We start from the raw sequence: 22,376 nt of genomic DNA on the forward strand, positions 1-22,376 counted from the left end.
GTGCTTGCTTCATATTTTTTAATTTGGTAAACATGAGGAAATGCAACATTTTTCTAAAAAGTAATTAACTTACGTGCCTTTAGTAATTTTTTTTAATTTGGTAAATGTGAAGGAATGCAGCATTTTTCTTTGGAACAAATATATTATAAGTGAAATATGATCATTGTTTTTAAATGGCACATATAATTTCCACTGGCCACAACAGTCTTTGATCTAATGGGGTCTCCTTGGGGCACTTTTGCTCTTTTAATGTATAAACATCCCTTGCCTCTGATCTTGCTAAAGCATTGCCAGGGATTTGTTTATCTGATTGGCCAAGTGACACCCATTGTCACAAGGAAAAGAGATTTCTTGAAGGAATAAGACAGTACAGGTCAATTTGAAAGTGGGGAAAAGGAAGTTGGGGATGTGGAGCTTTGTCTAGCAGATGAAAATAATCACTAATACATGCGAAATGCTTTATTATTCCCAGATCCTCTGCAGACATGATCTCAGGGGAGCTCAAAACAACCCTGTGAGAGAAGAAGAGCAGCTATTATTATTCTAATATGGCCAATGTGGTCAAATGGGAGTCATCATGGGGAGATTATGGACATTGAGGATCGTAGCTAGTCCGAGAGGGAACCAAAGGCAAAATTCATCGATTTCATCACTTTGTCTAGGGCTGGCCCTCACTATTACAGAATACCTTCTACCTTCAAATACACAGAATATGTTCTGTTATACAGCAGAATCTAACCAATGGTACTTAAGATTTCTTTCGCAAATTAAAAGTTCCTTAACATTCAAGCCTTCTTCATGACTCCTGCTTTCACTTTGCTTAGTAGAAAAGAAATAAAATCAAGTCTCATTCAATTAGCGAACAAATTTTGGTACCTCAATCTAACGGAATACCACTAACTGAATGAGAAATATAAATAATTCAGAGAAATGAGAAGATGTATAAATTGATTCAGAAGTTAAAAAAAAACTCAAGAAACAATAGGCACAACGGCTACAATGTAAACAGTAAAAGCAGGTTTTTAAAAAACTGAGTGCTCTGTAATTATAATGACCAAGCTTGAACACAGAAAAGAATTGGTAAATGCACTTCCCTCCTTTCACTGCAGAAGTGGGAGAATATGGGCGTGGAAGGATCAATTTACTGTCAGATATGAACAATGGGTTGGTCAGTTTCATTGAACTGTTTTTAATTTTAGATTTTTTTTCTTGTTTCAGTCTTTGTTACAAGGTAAGACTTTAGTAGGCAAAGAGAGGAAGAATTTATTGGAAACGATGTGATACAAAAACAGAAACATTCATAAATTTGTTTAATAATAGTAATAACTGTCCTAATTGTTTAAAAATTTCTGTGCTTTGGCTTCCACCTAAATTAATAGCATTGATTTATCATTTTTTCAAAGCACTGCTTACTTGCTAAACAAAGCCAAAAAAAAAAAAAAAAAAAAGAAACCCTGGCTGGGACCATTCTTTATCCTATATTAGGCAAGATCATAAAATCAATCATTGATTTGGATGAGGAAGAAACCTTATAGCTCATCAGTCCAACCACACCACCTCATTTTCTAGACAAAGAAAACTGATTCTCAAAGGGTACTTATCCAAGGTCAAAAGGTAATAAGTAGCCAAGTTAAGCTTTAGTTCGAAGCCTGGCTGTCTCATCCCTTGCTTTGTTCCTTGTAGAACTGGGAACCCACAACCTTTTTGTGCTAAGGTGCCATGCTGCTCTTCACCTGAAGAGTGTTGATCCATCCATTACTGGGGAGGGAGGTAGCACTCCAAAAGTGTGTGACCTGGGTAAGGTGTGCTAAAAAGTAAACGCTGCTGGCAAGCCAGAGGATATAAGCCATGTCTTTACTACTTTCCCTCACAGATATTTGACAGGAAAGTGTGGACAGTGTAAGAAGAAATCATAGAATCACAGGATAATAGGAGTTGATAACTACCTCTCAGAACTTCTTCAACTGTGGGTTGCAACCCCATAGGGGTGGTGAAAAATTGGCAACAGTAAAAGGTTTCTGAATGTGCGATGACCAAAAATGAATTAAAAATCAAATGCATAACGAATCCAAGGTGTTTCTGGCAGCATTTGCCCATGTTGCATCACCCAACTTCACCGCAGCCTTGGTTCTGAAGACAAAGCATGTGCACTTTGCACTGCACATGCCCTCAGGCCATGCAATGCCAACCAACACTGCCAAAAAAGTGAAAAGGGATCTGAGTGGAATAAGTTTTTAAGACTCCCTGAATTCTTAATTCTTACCAGAATGATAACTCTCTTAACAAACCCCCTCTTGTGAGGGAAAATTGTTAAATTTATACCTCAGAAATCTTCCAAGGCTACAAATAGGGGCTTGATCTATTGTTTTTTTTAATTACACTTAAGAAAAGTGTAGAAAAAATATTAACAATGCAATTAAATTGGGGGGGGGGGTTGGGGTGGGGGGGGGGTGGAAGAACCAGCTGTTAAACATTTACTGATGGGAACCCATTGCCTTCCAAAGCAGCCTATTCCATTTTAGGGCTACCATAATTGTGAGGAAATTTTCCTTACATTAAGCTTAAATCTGCCTTTCTACAACCTCTATCCTCTCTGGCTCTAGAGCCAAACAGAAAAAATTGAATGCTTCTCCCAGATGATAATTCTTCAAATACATGGAGTCAATGTCTTGTCCTTCCCCATCCAAGCACTAAATCTTCTCTTCTCTAAACTAAACATCTTCATTTCCTTCAACCAATTCTCATATAGAATAATCTCAAGGCCCTTCACCATTCTGGTCTTTCTCCTCTGGACACAACCAATAAGGAAACTAGGGAAGCTCCTTGAAAATATGGATTGCTTCATTTTTTGTATTTGTACAGCAGCTAGGATAGTCCCTGGCATAAATAAATGCTTAATAAATGCCTGTTGATTGGTTGATTGGCAATAAACAGGTAATAAGAAAACATAAGTAATAAGGAAGCAATATATAAATATCAGATATGTCGTGACGGGAGTAAAGAGGTGAAACAATATACAAATATAAAAACAATATACAAATATCAGATGTGAAGAGAGTAAGGCAATCTCCTCTCATAAGTTTTGCTGCACCATATAAGTTCACAATCAATTAAAATCCACTCTAACTGCACACTGATATAAACCAGAGAGATGCCACCATCTGAATATCTATCACACACATTTTTAAAAGACAGAAAAAAGAAATGGGTTTAAATTAGAGAAAGAAATTTATACTATGAATAAAATCTTTCTGACAGCAAGTTTGTCAAAGGGATATGGCAGGAGGTTGTGGAGTATTCTGCCAAGAAAATCTTTAAGCATCTTATGGTGACAACCAAAAAGTATTTAATAAATGCCCACTTTCATATGGCTCCATGGTGAATAGCAGCTGAGATGTCACAGATGGCATCTGCTGAAAACAGAAATTTACTTGTGGTTCCATCTAGCCTCATTTTCCTAATTCTCTGATTTTCACAGCTTATATAATATTAACAACAGTGGCACCTTGAAGTGGCCACTATTTCCTCCTCCCTAATTTATTGTTCCTGCAGAAGCATCCCACAAGTTAATTTGAAAGAACTTAATTTTCAGGTGCATTTCTTTTCTAGCCCTTAGGCCTCCATACTATAGAGAAAAAAAAAATATGAAAACAACAGATAGGCTCTGGAAAAGACAAGGCTGGGAATATCAGAAGCATCAGAAATAGGAAATATACTTAAAATCAAAACTGACCCATGGGAATACTATTGTGCTGTAAAAAATGATGAAGGGGGCAGTTTCAGAAAAACTTGGGAAGACTCATATGAACTGAGAGAGTGCAATAAGCAGAACCAGAAAAACAACATATACAATAACAACAATGGAATGACCAACTATGACTCCAAAGTACTCATGACGAAACATGCTACCCACCTCCTGAAAAAGAGGTAATGGATTTAAGGTGCAGATTGATACATAAAATTTTCTGGACATGGCCAATTAAGGAATTTGTTTTGCTTGGCTATGCATATTGTGTCACTAGGATTTTTTTTTTCACCAGGAGGAAGAGAAGGTAGATTTTCATTAATTTTTTTAAAATGAGATTGAATTGTAAGAAATAAAAACAACCAAAAAAAAAAAAAACAAACACCTGACCCTTGCTTGGCATCCAAAAGGCCAAAATGTCACCAAAATTTATCTATGCCTACAAAGACTCATAAGCAGCTGTGTTATTTACTTACATGTTCATTTCCTGCACATTCTCTGCTGCAAAATAAAAAGTCTTGATCTGTGGGTGGCTGATCTTAAAAGCACTTGAAGGGAAAACAGCAAAGATACATGAAAAGTTAATGTAAAATAGAATTTGATGGATTCATAGCTATACCAGTAAAAATTATACTCCTTCCCCCTTTCTGTTTCAAGTTTAAAAAATAATTCTGACAAATTAAATGCTGCCTATTCCATTCCCTGGCTCCCACAGAGAGGTATGAGTCAATTCTTCCTGTCATCAAGAAAATAATATTAGTTAATAGTTAAGATATTCTCTTTAAAATAAGATTATACTGTTTGCATGTGGTCAAGAGTGTGGTGTTTGTGAATGCTTAAGACAATGAAAAGATGCAGGGGAAGGAGTTTCATCTTAGGATAACTGACCCAAATCTTTCAATCAAGATCCCTCCAACATACTCAGGAAATCTGGAAAGGTACCTGAAATTTCAGGCACCTGACTCCAAAGGGGTCTTTCAGAACATCACCTGATGGGAGGGTCCTGAGTTAAAAGCCTTGCCCAGTTACTCACATTTTGATATGATTTCTGGAGTTCCATTATAAAAAAAAAATACATGTATTCTAACCTGCTGTAATTAAAGTTCAAGGTAGACAAACAGTTATAAAATTCTCATATTTTCATTACTTAATAACAACCAATTCTATACATCCTAAATTCATGACAGACATAACACACTTCAACAAAAAAGAAAGAATAAAATTGATACTCATTTCAGTTTGAAACGAAAGCTTGAAATACTGAAATGAATCAGCAAAAGTTTTTCTGCAGCTATTTTAAATCGAAAGTCCCAAGTCATATGGCCAGACCATCATTGCTAACTAACCAAAAGCCACCTAAATCAATGCAAAACTGCAACATCCTGCTGCACCAATGCCCCCAACACCTAAAGGGTAGTTAGTACCTTCCACCCAGCTCATCCTTCTTGTTAAAAGTTATAAGACCTGGGGTAGGCTCTTGAAACATTAAGCTAGGATAACTATTACCATGGATGAATGCTGACTTTTGTTTGGACTAGAGAACAGATTAATTGAAAATGAAAGACAGAATGGGGAAAAGGGGGCAGAGAAGAGAGAGAAAGGAAGAGTGATCATTAGAGAAGCAGTAGTGAGACATTGGGATAGAAAGGGAAGGGTATTGGGAGTCAGGAAATTTAGTTTCAGTCTTAGTTTTATCTCGCCCAGCCATGTAATCTTGTACATGCTACATAATCTTTCTAGGCCTCATCAGCAAAATGAGGGGCTTGGACTGGATGACCTTGAGTCCCTTTTTCAGCTCTGAAACTCTCATGATCCCATTTTACCTCTGTATGCGAAGAATCTGTACTCAAACACTTGTTTCAGCAGAGAGCTAGCCTAGGATTAATGACCTGCCTTGGAAGATAAATGATTATCCATGACACAAATAGTTTCACAAAGAGTTTAAGTAAGAAAACTGCATCGTGGCCTTACTTGTCCTCATGCCTACAGTTATGTGGAGGGAGGTCTGCTGAATCTCCGTTACTAACTAGCACAGAATCTTGGCATCTGATCTCCTGACCTCTATAGCAGGATTTGCTTATGCAGTTCCCTCGCATCACAGAACACAGAGCTCCACTGTGGAATTTTATGGGGGGCTGTTAAAAGGCTGGTCATTTATCTCAGAATGCCAGTGTCCAACACACATGAAGAGAAACTCTTCTATTCCTAGTCAATTTTCCCAGGCTCCAGGTCTGCTCCCTTTATTAACTTCTAAACCACCACACCTTTATGAAGTCAGGATCCCACCTAGCCCAATGCACAGTGAACACGAATTAGGTGAATGTTAACATGGACCATGCAGGAATTTGTGATGGATGATGACTCACTGCTTTTTCTTGCATTCAGCAGCTCTATCCACAGCAAAATCTGGCAAGTTGATGAATCCATCAGCTTTCTCTGCCTGAAAGAAGTACAAATCACAAGTCTGAATTAGACATGCCTATCCTCAATGCATTTCATTACGATTAGACAAGCTGAATTTAGGAAGTGGGGTAAAGATAAGGAAATATGACTACAATAAATCTTAACAAAGGCCAACATGTTGTAATGGATAGAATGTTGGACATGGAGAAGAAGATTTGGGTTCAAATGCTTCCTCTGACTAGCTGTGTGATCCTGGACAAGTCACCATATCACTCTCATCCTCAGTTTTCTCATCTGTAAAATGGGGGTAAAAAAAATGTAGCTGGGTTGTCCAAGATCAAATGAGAAAATATATATAAAATGCTTTGTAAACCCTAAAAACACCACATAAAAACAAATCCAAGTTAGCATGTCAGTAGCTACTACATGCTAGGATATCTTCTCATCTACAAAAATTAGAACCTTCTAGTATCTTCTAGGTAGAGACACTTAGGAGTATGGAGGCATCAAGGTATTAAAGGTTTTTCCTCATGGGTGTAGATTAAGAAACCAAACACTATGCAGGCACACTGTGGGGAAAGTTTTAAATATTACAACACCTTGTTAATGGAAAATAGTGGTCATCTTCTATAATAAGCTCCTAGGATTATAGATTTAGAACTAGAAGGGAACTCAAAAGTCAGCTAGTCCAACTCTATCATTTTACATATGAAAAAATTAAGGAATGGGGAATGATTTGCCCACAGGGTCATATACTGAAATGTAAGGCAGGATCTCAACCCAGGTGCTCTGAGTCCAAAGTCAGCACTCCTACTGATACACCATGCTTCCTCCTGCTTTATTTTATAGTTGTTTTAAAAATTAAAATTAATATTTTAAGATTACAGTTTAACAGTAAGATGTGGCCAACCCAATCTGATCCAAGTGGAAGGACCTATGCCTGCTTTTGTCTCCTTGCTAAATATGACCTATATGCTAGGTCCTTCCACATAGGATCTCAAATCTTTTTTTAAAAATAAAACAAAATAAAACCCTGGCCCACTGGATGCAGCTATTGTGAATGGGGTGTTTTCCCCTTCCTGAATAACATTGAACCTTATTTTCTTACTTGAACTCAAGAGTCTGCACACACATCCCATCCCTTGGTTCCTAAAGCCCTGGATGAAGCCAGATTGCTCTGGAAAGATATGATAGCAGATTACACGAAAACCAGAGAAGACTCTTCTGATACACTCAACCCCACTTGCAGTGTGTCTTTGGGTAAGTCATGTTATTTCTCTGGGCCTCAGTTTGGTCATCTGTCAAATGAGAATCATCTCTGCTCTTCACATTTCACAAGATTATAGTAAAGATCAATTAAGATAATGGACGGATGGGAACATAAACTGCACAGTGCGACAAATGACTCAATAATATTATTGTCACTAGTAGTAATTTGACCCACAAAGCATATCTCCAAATACAGCCAGCAGGGTTAGGATAGTTAATATTTGAGAGACAAGAAATCTCTGCCTGTCACCTCCTAAGTTCCAGACCCTGGCAGGCAATTGAATGCTCTTTCTAAGATGTCATCAATGAAGGAAGGAATCATCTCTTTCTAAATTTTGTATTTGCCCGAAATAGTAATTGTGCACACAGAAGGAACTTAATAAATGACTACTGGAATGGAATTAAATGAATAGTAGTAGAGTCTCCTTTAGCAGATATTGCCAGTGATTCTGAGACAAGTTATCACCTCACCCCGTAGCAATTCAAAGCTGACAAAAATAATCTCCAAGTGCTCTGGGACTCCATGCCTTTCACTAAAATATGAACAATTGAAATACAGTCAAATTTTGATGAAGGGCTTGTCAAATTATAATAGAAAAACTAGAGTCAGAAATATGCAAACATTTATGAAATGAAACTATAAGAAGAATAAAACCAAAGAAAAGGAATTGAGAAAAATCCTCCATCAACCATTCAATGAAATAAAAAACCGAGGTATTGAAATTAGAATTTAAAATACTGTTACTGTTGGGGACAGATTCTGATTTACTAAAAGTAGCCTCTATATTGCAAATGAGGGGCAGCCTGGTAGAGTGGATACCGAGCCAGCCTTGGACTCAGTAAAATCAAGTCCTATCTTTGATATATCCTGGTGTGAGCCTAGACAAATCTTCCTTAACATCTCAGTACACTAGGCAATGGGCAGCTGGGTGGCACAAGTGGATAGAGTGCTGGGCCTGAAAGTCAGGAAGATCAGAGTTCAAATCTGTCCTCAGGTATGTGCTAACTGTGTGACCCTGGGCAAGTCACTTAATCCTGTTTGCCTCAGTTTCCTCATTTGTAAAGTGAGCTAGAGGAAGAAATAGCAAACCACTCCAGTATCTTTTGCTCAGAAAACCCCAGATGGGTTCATGAAGAGTCAGACATGACCGAAATGACTAAGCAACTCTTTAAGGTTTCATGAGCACAGTTGCAGATCTTTATTAGCAGAGGTTTCCTCACTGGAGGTTACCTAAACCAATGAAATTTAAAAAAAATTACATATCTGAAACTATACATACAATCACACACATAGGAACAGATACTTATACATTATGGCTATACTATATAGATTGTAATACATATAATATGCATACGTAATACATAATATATGCAATACCCTATATCCAGCAATATACTACAAGTTTCTACCATATGTATGTAAAACCCAGGGTCACCAGCATGACATGATGACCCATTGGTGATGAATCAAGTCTGTACCACATGTATTGCAATACATGTTATATCTATGTGACATACATATGCATATATATAATGTTATAACATATAATGCAAGTCTCCTCTACATGGATTGCTATAGATATAACTCAGGGTCACCTTAATGTCATAATGAAGTCACTACAATATGCATTTCAATTCTCCACTAAGTGTATTGTAAATCTCTCCCAAGGTTCTGCTCTGGGATTTTATCATGGAATGGAGGTGACCTGGGTTCCTGAGTGCTTTGCCAGAAAATCACAAGCTCTGAAAGTCTCTACCAAGCTGAAAAAGCTTCTTCTGACTCAGCAATGAACTTGGTTATCAGATTACCAGTCTTGATGTTAAGTTCATACAGGCCCATCATCAGAAGACTGGCCTCTAAATGATTTTTGTTGTTATTGTGTTAAATCACAGTAGCACATGAAGACTCTCTCTGAAGGTACAGAGAGGCTACAGATTATATTAGTAGAGAGATTGTTTGAAATATTTAATTATATCTGCAAAAACCCTGAAAAAGTAGACAGCATGCTAGAACTAGGTATACTAAAGGAAGTAGGAGGCCATTTATTACTGGACATATACCCCAAGGAAATCAACAAAGAAAGAAAGTCCTCTACATACCAAGATGGAAAGCTAGGTGGTACAATGCATAGAGCTCTAGGCCTTGAGTCAGGAAGACTTGAGTTCAAATACAGCCTCAGACATTTACTAGTTGTGTGACCCTGGGCAAGTCACTTCACCCTGTTTGCCTCAATTTCCTCATCTGTCAAGAAAGCTGGAAAAAGAAATGGCAAACCACTGTGGTATCTTTGCCAAGAAAACCCCAAATGGGTTCACAATGAGTCAGACATGATTGAAATGACTAAACAACAACAATATATACCAATATATTTATGGCAGCACTTTGTACCACATAAAAAATAACAACTGAAAAGAAACTAAGTGCCCATAAATTAGGCAATAGTTGAAGAAGTAAGTGGCATACCGGCTAGAGCACAGGACTTAACATCAGGAAGACGTGAGTTCCAATTCTGCCTCAGACCTTCCTTAATTGTGTTACACTGGGTAAGACCCTTAACTTCTGCCTGCCTCAGTTTCCTCACCTGTAAATGGGGATGATAATAGCATCTACCTCCCAGAGGTGGTATAAGAATAAAATGATATTTTTAAAAGTACTTTGCAAACCATAACAGACTATATAAATGCTAGCCATTATTATTACAAGACAGGGTTCAATGAGGTGAGTGGTAGTTAAGAAGTGTGGTGTAAAATTACTTTTCATGACAGACAACTCTGTCATCAATGTCCTGTTTCTTTCTGTTAGTTTGACTAACTGAAGGACGAATATAGTTCTTATTTTTTAATCATAAGAGCCACTGGATATGTAAAGAGAGATTCTCTCAGAGTTATCTAGTCTGTGGAGCTGGTATTACTCTCATTCCTACAATGTCCCCCACCTCCTTCATACCTCACAATGCACTTAAAAATTAATTCATTTAAAAAAATTGTTGCCTGGGTTTACACCACACTTCTTAACTACCACTCACCTCACTGAACTCTGTCTTGTAATAATAATGGCTAGCATTTATATAGTCCATTATGGTTTGCAAAGCACTTTTAAAAATATCATTATTTATTAAATTTAGAAGACTTAACAAAGGAAGTTTTATTATGGAGCAGTGTGATATGGGGCAAAGAGAGTTGTCCTCTGGACATTTATTGGAATGCAAAAGAACACTTGCATATGTAAAGTGAGCAGAAAAAAATTACATATGAAGCCACAGATCTCTATCATATATATCTATATAATGCTATTTTTTTAAGTTACCATTCAGTAGTCATCTGGTGATTAATTAAATCTACTCCTTAGAAATGGCTTTTCTAGTAAAGCACAGGAAATTAGCTACATCAGGAAGAAGGGAAAAAAACCCTTTAGAAAATTTATGGCGAAGTCTGAGTAATAAGTGGTTTTAAAATTCCATTTAATTTTTCACTTTTATGGTGAGCTTTAAACTGTAGTAAAAGCTTACTTAGAAGGACTTAGCAATTTTGAATTTGATTGCTTTGGCGAACACTTATCTATAAAACCACCTTTCAATGAACAAGGGTGGGTTATTGAAATTTGTTTACCCTGCTCAAAAGTTAATTACAAGTCTCTCCTTTGCAGTTTTGTATGCTCCTAGTTTTGTTGACATCTTCAAATCTTTTGCATGTCATCCTAACAAGGAAACTTTAGCATTGTTGCTCTGGGAAGGTATGAGAAAGGATTGGGTTGTTCGTGCTAGTGTTGGAAAGATAACATGGTCTGGGGATCAGGGGAACAAGGGTCAATACTGACTAACCAGCCACTGGATGGATTTTATTGTTATTAATACTGTTTCTTTCCTTTTACTCCATCAATCAAATATTTAGTAAGTGTCTACTATATTTCTTGGCTTTGGAACTAGGCTGTGATACTGTGGCCAAATCATCCAGCTTCTCAGAGCCTTAGTTGAATTATATGTAAAATGGGAATAGTAATACTTACATTTTCTACTTATAGGTTTGATGTGAGAAAAACCATGAAAATATTATATATCCAGTTTTAAAGCTGGGAAGGATCTTAGAGGCCATCAAATCTGAAGCTCTCATTTTGTAGATGAGGAAACTGAGACCAAGAGATGTTAGATTTGCCCAGGTCTGAGCACGTAGCTCCCAAGGGTCTAAGACAAAATTTGAACTCAGGTCTTCTTGACTGCAAGCCTAGCACTCATCTATGCCACTTAGAATGCTATGCATTTCAGGGAAAAATTGGGAAAGGTTCTGAAATGACATAGAGAACTGGAAAAATCTCTCACCTCCTAATTTAAGTGGTTATTGCATTGTTACTTGGAAGTAAATTCCCAGAGTTTCAGATAGGAAGTAAAGTAAATTTAAGTAAAAATGCCCATTGCAAACACCCTTTGTAAAATTCAGAAAGAAGTTTCTCATAATCACCTTCTAATTCACCTGTTTTGTAAATGCAGATCAAGGCAGTCTCCAGGGACTGCATAAAGAGTCAGGCTTGAAGCCAGAAAGACTTGACTTCAAGTACCGCTTCTGACACATATTGACTGCGTGATCTTAGACAAGTCACTTAACCTCTCAGTGGTTTATACCACTCTCTAGGACAGAATGTTGCAGAGAAAAAAACCAACCTGCCCAAGCAGAAGGATTTTCCTTATGCAGTCGTTCCGTATACGAATGAAATCACAGATCTACTTCCTATCTCTTCTAAGTTCAGACTCACATATGTTGACTACAAGACCTAGGTATATGCAATTCAGTTCAAATCAATAAACGTTCTTTTTTTTTTTTATCAATAAACATTCTTAAGCAGCTACTGAGTGCCAGGCAGGCACTGTGCTAATTACTGAGGAAACTAAAAGAAGTAAAGACAGTGTCTGACTTCAAGAAGATTACTATCTAATGGGAAGAGGAGGGCAGGAGGACAACATGCAGACAAATATATACAAAGCGAGCTATGTGTAGGATAAATAGGAATTACTTAACAGAGGAAAGCACTGAAATTAAGAGGGATTGGGTAAGGCTTCCTGTGGAAGGTAGGATTTCAGTTGACACTTAAAGGAAGACAGGGAGGTCAGTAGAGTGGAGAAGGGAGAGCATTCCAGGCACCAGCAACAGCCAGAGAGAAGATCTGGAGACAAGAAGGAGTGTCTTGTTTGTGGGACAGCAAGGAGGCCAGTGTCACTGTATTTCTGAAGATGACATGTTGGGGAGTACAGTTGAAGAAGAATGGAAGGTGAGAGAGGGTTAGGTTATGAAGGGCTTTGAATGTCAAACAGAACATTTTGGATTTGCTCCTGGAGGCAAAAGGAAGTCACTGGAGTTTATTGAATTGGGAGGCGATGTTATCAGACTTGCATTTTAGAAAAATCACTTTAGTGATTGAATGGAGAATGGATTGGAATGGGAGAGACTTAAGACAGGCAGACCCACTAGCAGGCTATTGCTGTCATCGAGGTGTGAGGGGATGAGGCCTGCACTAGAGTGGTGGCAGTGTCAGAGGAGAGAAGAGAAGAGAGCATATTCAGGAAATGTTGCAAATGTGAAATCAGCAGGCCTTGGCAACAGCTTGCTCATGAGAGGTAAGATAGAGTGAGTTATCCAGGGTGACTCCTAGGTTGCAAACCTGACAGACTGGGAGGATGATGTTAACCTAAACAGTAGAGAAGATACCTTGGTACCCAAACATGTATACTCTCTACTCTCAGAATTCAGACCCTGGACTCTTCAGTGAGAGTAGACAAATGCCCCTTTTCTTTATGTCTTCGGCAGAGGGAGAGGCAGAGAGGGAGAGGCAAAGACAGAGAGACAGAGACAGAGAGAGACAGAGACAGAGACAGAGAGACAAAGAGATTGAGATTATAGTGGCAGAAGGACTGGACTTGGAATCCAGATGGCTGGAATTCAGAGATGTGCTGGAGCCAGCTCATACCATTTAATTTAGAGAGTCAATTGTTACATTTTGAAAGTAAGCATTTATACCTTAGAAACTGGCAAATGCTACGAACTGGGACTTGATTTATTGTTTTGTTGATTGTCTAGACTTTAAATGATGGGGAAAATGTTAATAATGTATATTAATCTTTAAAGTATGTCATGTGTAATTTTTGGAGATGGGTATTAAACATTTACCAACAAATCCCTGTCTGAATTAATATGCTATACTGAATAGATATTCATATATAGGTGGCATAGGCTCTGCCACCCATAACTGTGTGCCAAGAACAAGTTATCTCTCTGAATCTCAGTTTCTTTATCAGTAAAATGGGGCGATAACATTTGTACTACTTATCTACAGGGTTACTATGAGAAAAAAAAAGTGCTTCCTAATCCTTAAAGAACTGTATGTACATGGCATGGTGAAGCATCCTTCAATCTGTATTTATTTTTCAAAAATAAAAATATTAGTTTACACATGGTTAAATTTCTCGGGCTCTGTACATCCACTAAATCATAGCAAATAAGTTGATATGAGCATCTCTGAATTAGTATAAAGACAGTCACCAGGTTGGTCATGTAGGAAAGATACGAAGAGAGAGCTGCCAAATAAAAGACTAAATGAGAAGAACATATCTTGAATGTGTGGGAGCAAATTTGATTAAACTCCCCAGTTGCTGTATAAATTACATCCTGTGCTTCAGAATAAATCATAAGCAGTCACCATTGGCAGCAACAGAGGACCCAAGAAAGGAAAAGCTACCGAGAAAACAAATGAATACTTGTGAGAAGAAAAGAGGAAGTATAAAGTGTTCAGGGTAACACCGACTCCTCTCTTCACACATCTACCTTTGCATCTTAATCACAATTTCTCATCTGTCAAAGACAGCTGTTTTCACAGGTTCTAATGTGACACAAGAACTCTAACGTCTTCAAATCTGTTAGCCACGAAAGGACAAAAAGGCCCATCTGTGGGATTGGGGGGGGGGAAGGGACGGGGGAGGAGAAGAGGAAGGGTTATGAACAGATGTTCCAGTACTCTAGTGATTAACCTTGCTAGTGAGGAAGGGCAAACATATCCTCCTTTATTCAGGAAATGAGGTCAATGCCCTTCTTTGCTATTTCTTTAAGAAGTTCATCAAATTCTAAGGCTTGAAGTCACCTTGGAGATCCTCTGACTTCTAACCCTCATTTGGTAGGAGAGGAAGCAGGCCCCAGAGAGGCTATAACTTGCCCATGGTCTCATAACTAGTAGGGAACTAGACACTGGAATCATATTCTTCTGACTTCCAATTCAGTTTCTTTTTAAACTCAATAAGTTGCCTCAAGCACACATGTGCTACTATATTGGACCAGTTTCCCAGGCTTGTAACCTGTCATCCTAGACCCCTAACTATCTCTTCACCTCCACCCCCATATCCAATCTGCTGCCAAGGCCCGTGGAGTTCCTCTCGGCAACATCTCTTGAATATACTCCCTTCTCTTCTCTAACACTGCCATCATTCTGGTGCGGGCCTGTCATCGCCTCACCTGAATTACTGACAAAGTCTGCTGGTGGGTGTAACTGCCTCAGGGCTCTTCCCACTCCATTCATCCTCCATTCAGCCACCTAAGCGATTTTTCTAAAATACAGGTCTGACCATGTCACCCAACAATAAACTCCAGTGACTCCCTATTAACTCAAGGATCAAATTTAAAATCTTCTGTTTGACATTCAAAGTCCTTCATAACCTAGTCCCTTCCTATGTTTCCAATCTTCATACACTTTCCTCCCCTCCATGAACTTGTTGATCCAGTGACACTGGCCTCCTGGCTGTCCCACAAACAAGATACTCCATCTCCCTGCTCTGCGCATTTTCTCTCGCTTTTCCCCCATGTCTGGACTGTTCTCCCCACGTTTCTGTCTAGTGGCTTCCCCAGCTTCTTTTAAGTCCAAACAAAAATCCCATCTTCTGTAAGAAACCTTTCCCAACCCCTCTTAATTCTAATGCCTTCCCTTATTTATTTCCTATCTATCTTATATATAGCTCATTTGTACATATCTGTTTGTTTATTGTCTTCTCCGCTAGACTGTAAGCTCCTTGAAGGTAGGGAACCATCTTTTGACTCATTTTTTGTTCCTAGAACTGGCACATAGTAGGCACTTAATCAATGTTTATTGACTGAATGACTAGGAAAAATTATTTCATTCATTTAGCTCAATTTTATAGTATAAGCTTCAAGAGGGTAGGCAGAGAATCTTTATATCTTCCTCAGGGTATAGCATTAAGCTTTTGCACATAGTAGTACTTAATAAATAGTGAATGAATGTATGTTGAATTGAAACTAATTTCCTCCTAAAATACTGCCTTTTAAACATTATTCATTATTTTGCAAGTCTCCTGCTACCCTTGTTTTCTTTAAAAATCTCTTTAAAACATGCTGAGAAATAGGGAAAGGATCAGGTGGGTGATTAAAAACAAGCCAAATGTACCAAACCACCACAGACAAATTTATCAGTGAGCTCAGCTGGAAAAGCAGCTGTGTCCCTCATGTGCAATACAGCTTGATTCAAAGGTGCAGCAAATCTTCTCCAAATGATTACCTCTCAATAAAGTCATCAGAGCTCAGTAAAAGTTCAGAATACATGCCACTGGGCACTTTTTATCTCTGGTTCTGGAGATATGCATGCAACAGTCTTGCCAGTGAAAAATGTATGATATGTAACTTCCTTTTGAGTAAAAATCAGGATGAGGGTGAATGCTAAGAGGAAATTAATCCATGTTAGGATTACATACAAACATACAAACAGACAAAGGTATTGGTTTTAGAATACTGAGAATAGGAGATGCCACAGTTGCCTTGCAGGAATTCATTGTATTGCATAAAAATCATTAGCAAAATAATTCATGCACCCAACACTCTGAAGCATATCTCTTCTCCAGCTACAATAATACCATCTAAAATTTTTCAAATACTTTCATATAAATTATCTTATCTGATCCTCATAAAACCTCCACGTGGTAAAAAAGAAAAAGAGGTAAATATTATACCAGTTTTACAGATGAGTCAAAAGCACAAGAAGGGTTAAATGCATAAAAGCTAACTTGGGGAAGAGCCAAGACTCAAACATAGATTGTTTCTTGACCCCAAGTCCTGTGCTTTTTCTTCAACATTTACATCAGAGCCACAACTGAACATTTTTTTCCAGGATGTACAAAATTTGAAGGCTGAGACAGTCCCATCTCAAGACATATTTTGTGCCAACCAAAGGCTAAACTCTGCAGGCCCTTCACCTCTATCAGCATTCCCAGCAGTGGCCAGTTTTTCAACAGCATGGCAATTTCCAGGTATCCTGAGTCATGCTGCCTCCTCCTGACAACCCCACCTTGGTTAATTCTCCCCTTTACCCCATGTGCAAAAATTCCAATTTATGGTTCTAAATGCCATCCTACCTAATTCAGTCACCATTTTCAATTTCCTAACATATAACATCTCAAACCTAACATGTAATATCTCAAAAATATTGATATTTTTAAAGTATTTAATAGGAACTTCGGTCACCACCTCCATATTGCTCTCTTAATTTTAAAGCTGAGTCAAAAGACTTGGGCTCAAGTTCCAAATCTGCCACTTAGGCCACAGATACCTCATCTGATAGTGAAGTGGTTGGATAAGAAGGTATCTAAGATTTCCCCCCACATAAACATTCTCTGAGCAGATAAAGTCTATGAATTGAATAAAAGAATGGCATTCCTACAATTAGAAAACCAGCTTCATTTTGATAGTGTGATATGACAACCAAAAAAACTAATACAGTCTTGGCCTGCATTAAGAACGGAATATTCTTGTTGTTCAGTGATGTCTGACTCTTCACAACCCCATTTGGGGTTTTCTTAACAAAGATACTAGAAGTAGTTTGCTATTTCCTTCTCCAGCTCATTTTTCAGATAAAGAAACTGAGGCAAATGGGTTAAGTGACTTGCTCAGGGTCACACAGCTGGTTAGGAAGTGTCTGAGGCTGGATTTGAACTCAGGAAGATGAGTGTTCCTGATTCCAATTCTACTGCAGCCCCCCTATAAAGAAAATAATTTCCAGGAACCGGCAGGTGATAATCCTATTTTATTTAGCCCTTCTGAAAGATGAAGAGCTAATGTACAGGTTATGAGAAGCAGCCACAGGAGGCTTCTAGAATCAGCACAGTATACTAGAGAATGAACCTCAAAAGTTTCACAGAATGTGCTGATGTTCAATGGAACTCCAAGATTAGGAGAAATAGCGAAGCATTCCAAGCAGTTACTCTGATCCAGTGTAAATTGGCCCTATTATGGGCCTTCCTAAACTACCATATCAAGAGGTCTTTATCAGATCAACAAATACCTAAGCATATTTCTGTTAAAGCCAAAATAATAACTTATCTATGTACAACACTTTCCTTATACCATCACTGTGAGGGAAATAGTGCCAGTTAAATCATAAGGATATAGATTTAGAGAAGGAAAGGACATTGAATGTCAGTCCAAGCTTTTCATTTTACAGAGGAGGAAGATTTAGCATTTTGCAAAATATAAACATAGATATTAAATGGCAGGTATATAACCTTAGGAAGTGAATGATCAAAAAAAAGGTCCCATATACATAAAAACATTTATGGCAGTACTCTTTGTAGCAGCAAAACACTGGGAATGTCTACACAGGATGCAGCACTTAAATATAATGTAATACTGCTGTGCTGTGAGAAACAATGAATATGATGAATATATAGTAGCATAAGAAGACAAATAAATTGATGCAGATTTAAGTTAGCAGAACCAAGAAAATAATATATACATTGACTACAAAAATGCAAATAAAAAACAAGAGCAACCAAGCAACTGCGATGGAATGCCATAAAATTATAATGAGCAAGCATGTCCCTAAGAAAATACAGTGAGAAGGAACTTCCCTCACCTCTTGGCAGAGGTAGGGGTGAAATGGGTGTGGAACGCTCCATATATCAGACTTTATAGAAGTGGTCCATACTTTTGCTGGACTTTTTTTTTTCCTCTTTTGTTTTTATACAAGATGGCTTTATGGCAGGGGGAGAAAGGAAGAATATGTTAGGAAATGTAGACAATGTAAAAAAAAAAGATATTAATAAAACAATCATTCACCATGACTTGAACTCGTTCTTTGCTATCACCAGATCCAATAGCTTTCTATTACATCATTCTCTTTTCTAAATCTTTTTCTCTCTGTCTCTGTCTCTTTCTCTCTCTCTCTCTCTCTCTCTGTTTTTCTCTCCCTCCCTCCCTTCCTCGGCTGAGACAAAGAAACAGGCATTTAACAACATGAATGTTTCAAGAAAACTAAAGAAAAAAATTCACTGGAAAATTTAGGGAGAAACAGTAGTCATCCAGTTGAAAAGAAACAAATACAAAATCTGAAAATAAGCAACTTGTTCTCACGTTATTCAGAGTGCAGATAAATAATGGACTGCATCAACCTCCACCTTTTTTCAGAGACTGTCCTGACACAGTAAACTGTAATGCATAGTAAGTCATTAGTAAAGGGAGACAGTCAATGATCCATTAAGCAGAAGAATAATTAGCACACTGTAGCGGATTCATGTTCCCTGCAGAAACTAAACAAACTATCAGCTAGTTTTTAAAAGACTCATTCCCGTTTGCCTGCAATTAAAATGACAGCAGTGATAAAAAGTACAACCAGTCCCCGCTTTTTATATTGTCAAACTTCACCCATTCACTCATTCAACCTAACAACGACCTTGTTGTTCACTTCTGCCATGGATTCATCAGTTTGCCCCTATATAAACTTCACCCTCTATCCTTTTGTCCCCTCCCATATCCAATTCATTACTCTATCCTGTCTGGGTCTACATTTAGAGTGTCCTCCCAAATCCCCATTACTCCACCCCAGACCAGGACGTTAACAGCATGTCTCATATACAGCACATTCCTTCCCTCCAGTCAACTAGCCACCGCTCTAGTTCAGGTCTTCCTCACCTCTCCCCTGGACTAATACAATAGCCATGTATTTTGGATCCCTTCCTTTCTCAGCTGTGTCCCATCTTTAATAATCATCCGTCTGGATGCCAAAGTGATAGGTCTGATCATATTATATCAACACTCAATAAAATCTGGTGTGTTTCCATTACCTGCAAGATCAAAAAGTCCTCAAAAGCTAGGTCCCAATAGAGGCAAATAATGAATTTGCTATAGTGGTCACCTGTATTTGAATTCACATTATTCAAAGTTACAATTATGTAAAATGAAGTAATTCATTCCAGCCCAATGGAACTGTGCAGTGTGGATTTGAATAATGTGACCACTTTAGGAAGAATCGTTATTCATACCAATCAGTACCTGTATTTGGCATTTAAAGCTCTTCATAACCTTGGCCTCTTTCTACTTTTCAAGTTTTGTTTGTTTGTTTTTTAATAGAGAGCAGCTAGGTGATGCAGTGCATAGAGCTCCACACTGGCCCTGGAGTCAGGAGGACCCGAGGTCAAATCCAGCCTCAGACACTGGCGAGCTGTGTGAACCTGGGCAAGTCACTTAAACCCAATTGCCTCCACCAAAAAAAAAAAAAAAGTTTTCTTCTACTTCAATCTCCTCCACACACTCTTTAATCCAGCCACACTGGCCTACTTGCTGCTTCTCACACGCAAAATTCTGTCTCTAGTCTCTGTGCGTTTAAACTGGCTATTGCTCATGTCTGGAATGCTTTCCTCTTCACTTTCACCTGTGGGCTTCCCTATCTTCCTTCAAGACCCAGCTTAAATCCCAGCTTTTGTAGGAGAACTTTCCTAGCTCCTTTGCCTTCCAGCTACTTTTCATCTATCTTGTATGTACACAGTTATTTTTATGGTGTTTCCCCGTTAAAATGTGAGTTTCTGGGGCACAGAGACTGTTTTAGAGTACAATGCCTGGCACATAGTAAGAACTTGATAAACACCTGCTGGCTGGCTAACTGACTACCTCATACCTGTATTCCTGGAATGGTCATCTAATGTGTCTCCTACGCATAGCTTCCCCCCACCCCTTACCCCAGTCTATCCTATATGCCTCTGTTCCTCCATCAACTCTGATGACACATCGTAGTGTAGTCCGGGTTCTCAAAGGCTAGGCCAGTTTTTGTTGCCGTTCAGTCATTCAGTCATGTCTGACTCTTGGTGATTCCATGGACCACAGCATGCCAGGCCTTTCCATCCTCCACTCTCTCTCAAAGTCTGTCCAATTTCTTGTTCACTGGTTCTGTGATACCACCTATCCATCTAATCCTCTTGTCATCCCCTTTTCCTTTGGCTTTCAATCTTTCCCAACATCAGGGTCTTTTCCAATGAGTCCTGTCTTCTCATTATGTGGCCAACAGATCCAACTAATCTAGAAAGACTTCGAGTATGAGCTCAGACTAGTCTATTTAGGGGACAGAGGTGCTTATCATCATAGAATTGGAGATCAAATGCCAATGTTGGTTGTTTTTGTTTTGGGGTTTTTTTTTTTGGTATTTTTGACCACAGAAGCTCATAAAAATATATAGGAAAGTATGAAAGGGTTTGTGATTGCAGAAGGCAAACCTGCACAGATGAAGTCACATGTCCTTCAAGATTTTCAGGAATGGTTTATTTGGTTGAGACTCATTTCCTCAGTCTAACATTGAAGTCCTTTCATCAATAGTTCCCAACTCATCTCCCAGTAGCCTCCAAAAGATCCCTCCACACCAGTCAGGCCAGATTCCTTCCAAATATTTGGCTCATTCAAATGTCTATTCTTTTCCTCATGATGTTGTCCCTAGCAAAAAGGTCACAAAGGGACTAATTAACAGAGCCCTCAGAATTTGAACTCAAGTCCTTTGACTCCCAATAAGGAGCTCTTCCCTCTGTATCACACTACCTCAAATGGTAAATGACAACAATAGAGATGATTGTGTGACATGGAATGTGCTGGAGCCAGCTGCAACATGAGCAGAGCGTTAAATTTAAGGTGTGAGCATTTACACCTTGAAGATCAGCAAACACTATAAGCCAGGGGTGATTTATTGTTTTGTTAATTGTCTAGACCAGAGGTAGGGAACCTGTGGCCTCCAGGCCACATGTAACCTTCTAGGTCCTTAAGTGTGTCCTTTTTGATTGAGTCTAAGTTTTACAGAGAAAATTCTTTTATTTGTTTTGTTTTTCTTTTTTTTGGTTAGGCAATGGGGCTAAGTGACTTGCCCAGGGTCACAAGGCTAGTAAGTGTTATGGGCCTGAGGCCGCATTTGAACTCAGATCCTCCTGAATCCAGGGTCAGTGCTCTATCCACTGAGCCACCTAGCTGCACCAACAAATCCTTTTATTAAGGGGATTTGTTCTGTGAAGTTTAGATTCAGTCAAAGGGCCGCACTTGAGGACCTAGAAGGCCACATGTGGCCTCGAGGACACAGGTTCCCCACCCTTGGGCTCTAGATGTAAAAAAGAGATACAGAAAATGTTAATAGTGCAGTTTAAACTTGAAAGGGCATCACACATGTATTTTGTTGCAGAAGGCCAGTTGTTAAACATTTACCAGCTCAGCACTGGATACATTGCAGCCATGTTGCCCTCGCATCTACCTCCCAATGATTCTTCCCTTATTCAGTTCCCCCAGCACTTAGTATATACAGTCTGCCTCATATATATTGATTTCCTTGAATTATTCTCACTTTCATTTATGTCTAGCTTGTCCCCAACTTGCTATTAAGCTCTTTCTAAGGTAGGGGCCATATTTATTTCAGTACAATTTAATTCAATATACATTTATCAATATTGTTCCTTCTAAGTGTTATTTTTTTTTTTGTATCCCCGGGGCTTGACAGTACCTGGCACACAGTAAGTGCTTAATGAATACTTATTGCTTGTTGATTGACTACTGATTGACGTGCCAGAAATTATGGTCGGAGCTAGAGTCCAAAGACAAAAATGAAACAATCCTTGACCTCAGGGAGCTTACATTCCACTATTTCTTTTGTGTAGAATTTAGCTTAGTGCGAGGCGCAAAT

At 38.5% G+C, this 22,376-nt stretch overlaps 1 protein-coding gene across 6 annotated transcripts in view; it reads right to left on the reverse strand.

Moving 5' to 3' along the window:
- The window catches only part of LOC114031541 (interactor protein for cytohesin exchange factors 1-like), a 193,332-nt gene that overhangs the window by 56,523 nt on the left and 114,433 nt on the right, over positions 1-22,376 (reverse strand). For 5 of the 6 annotated variants that reach the window (XM_027846675.1, XM_027846677.1, XM_027846674.1 and 2 more), the window contains 2 exons: positions 6,112-6,185; positions 4,222-4,293 (listed from right to left, as the gene is read on the reverse strand). In XM_027846675.1, the coding sequence (XP_027702476.1) occupies positions 4,222-4,293; positions 6,112-6,185 (146 nt within the window). The remainder of the gene's footprint in view (positions 1-4,221; positions 4,294-6,111; positions 6,186-22,376) is intronic. The other variant, XM_027846680.1, reaches the window with a different exon arrangement.

The sequence above is a fragment of the Vombatus ursinus genome, unplaced genomic scaffold (genome assembly GCF_900497805.2).
Source record: "Vombatus ursinus unplaced genomic scaffold, bare-nosed wombat genome assembly UNPS02015175.1, whole genome shotgun sequence".
Classification (NCBI taxonomy): domain Eukaryota; kingdom Metazoa; phylum Chordata; class Mammalia; order Diprotodontia; family Vombatidae; genus Vombatus; species Vombatus ursinus.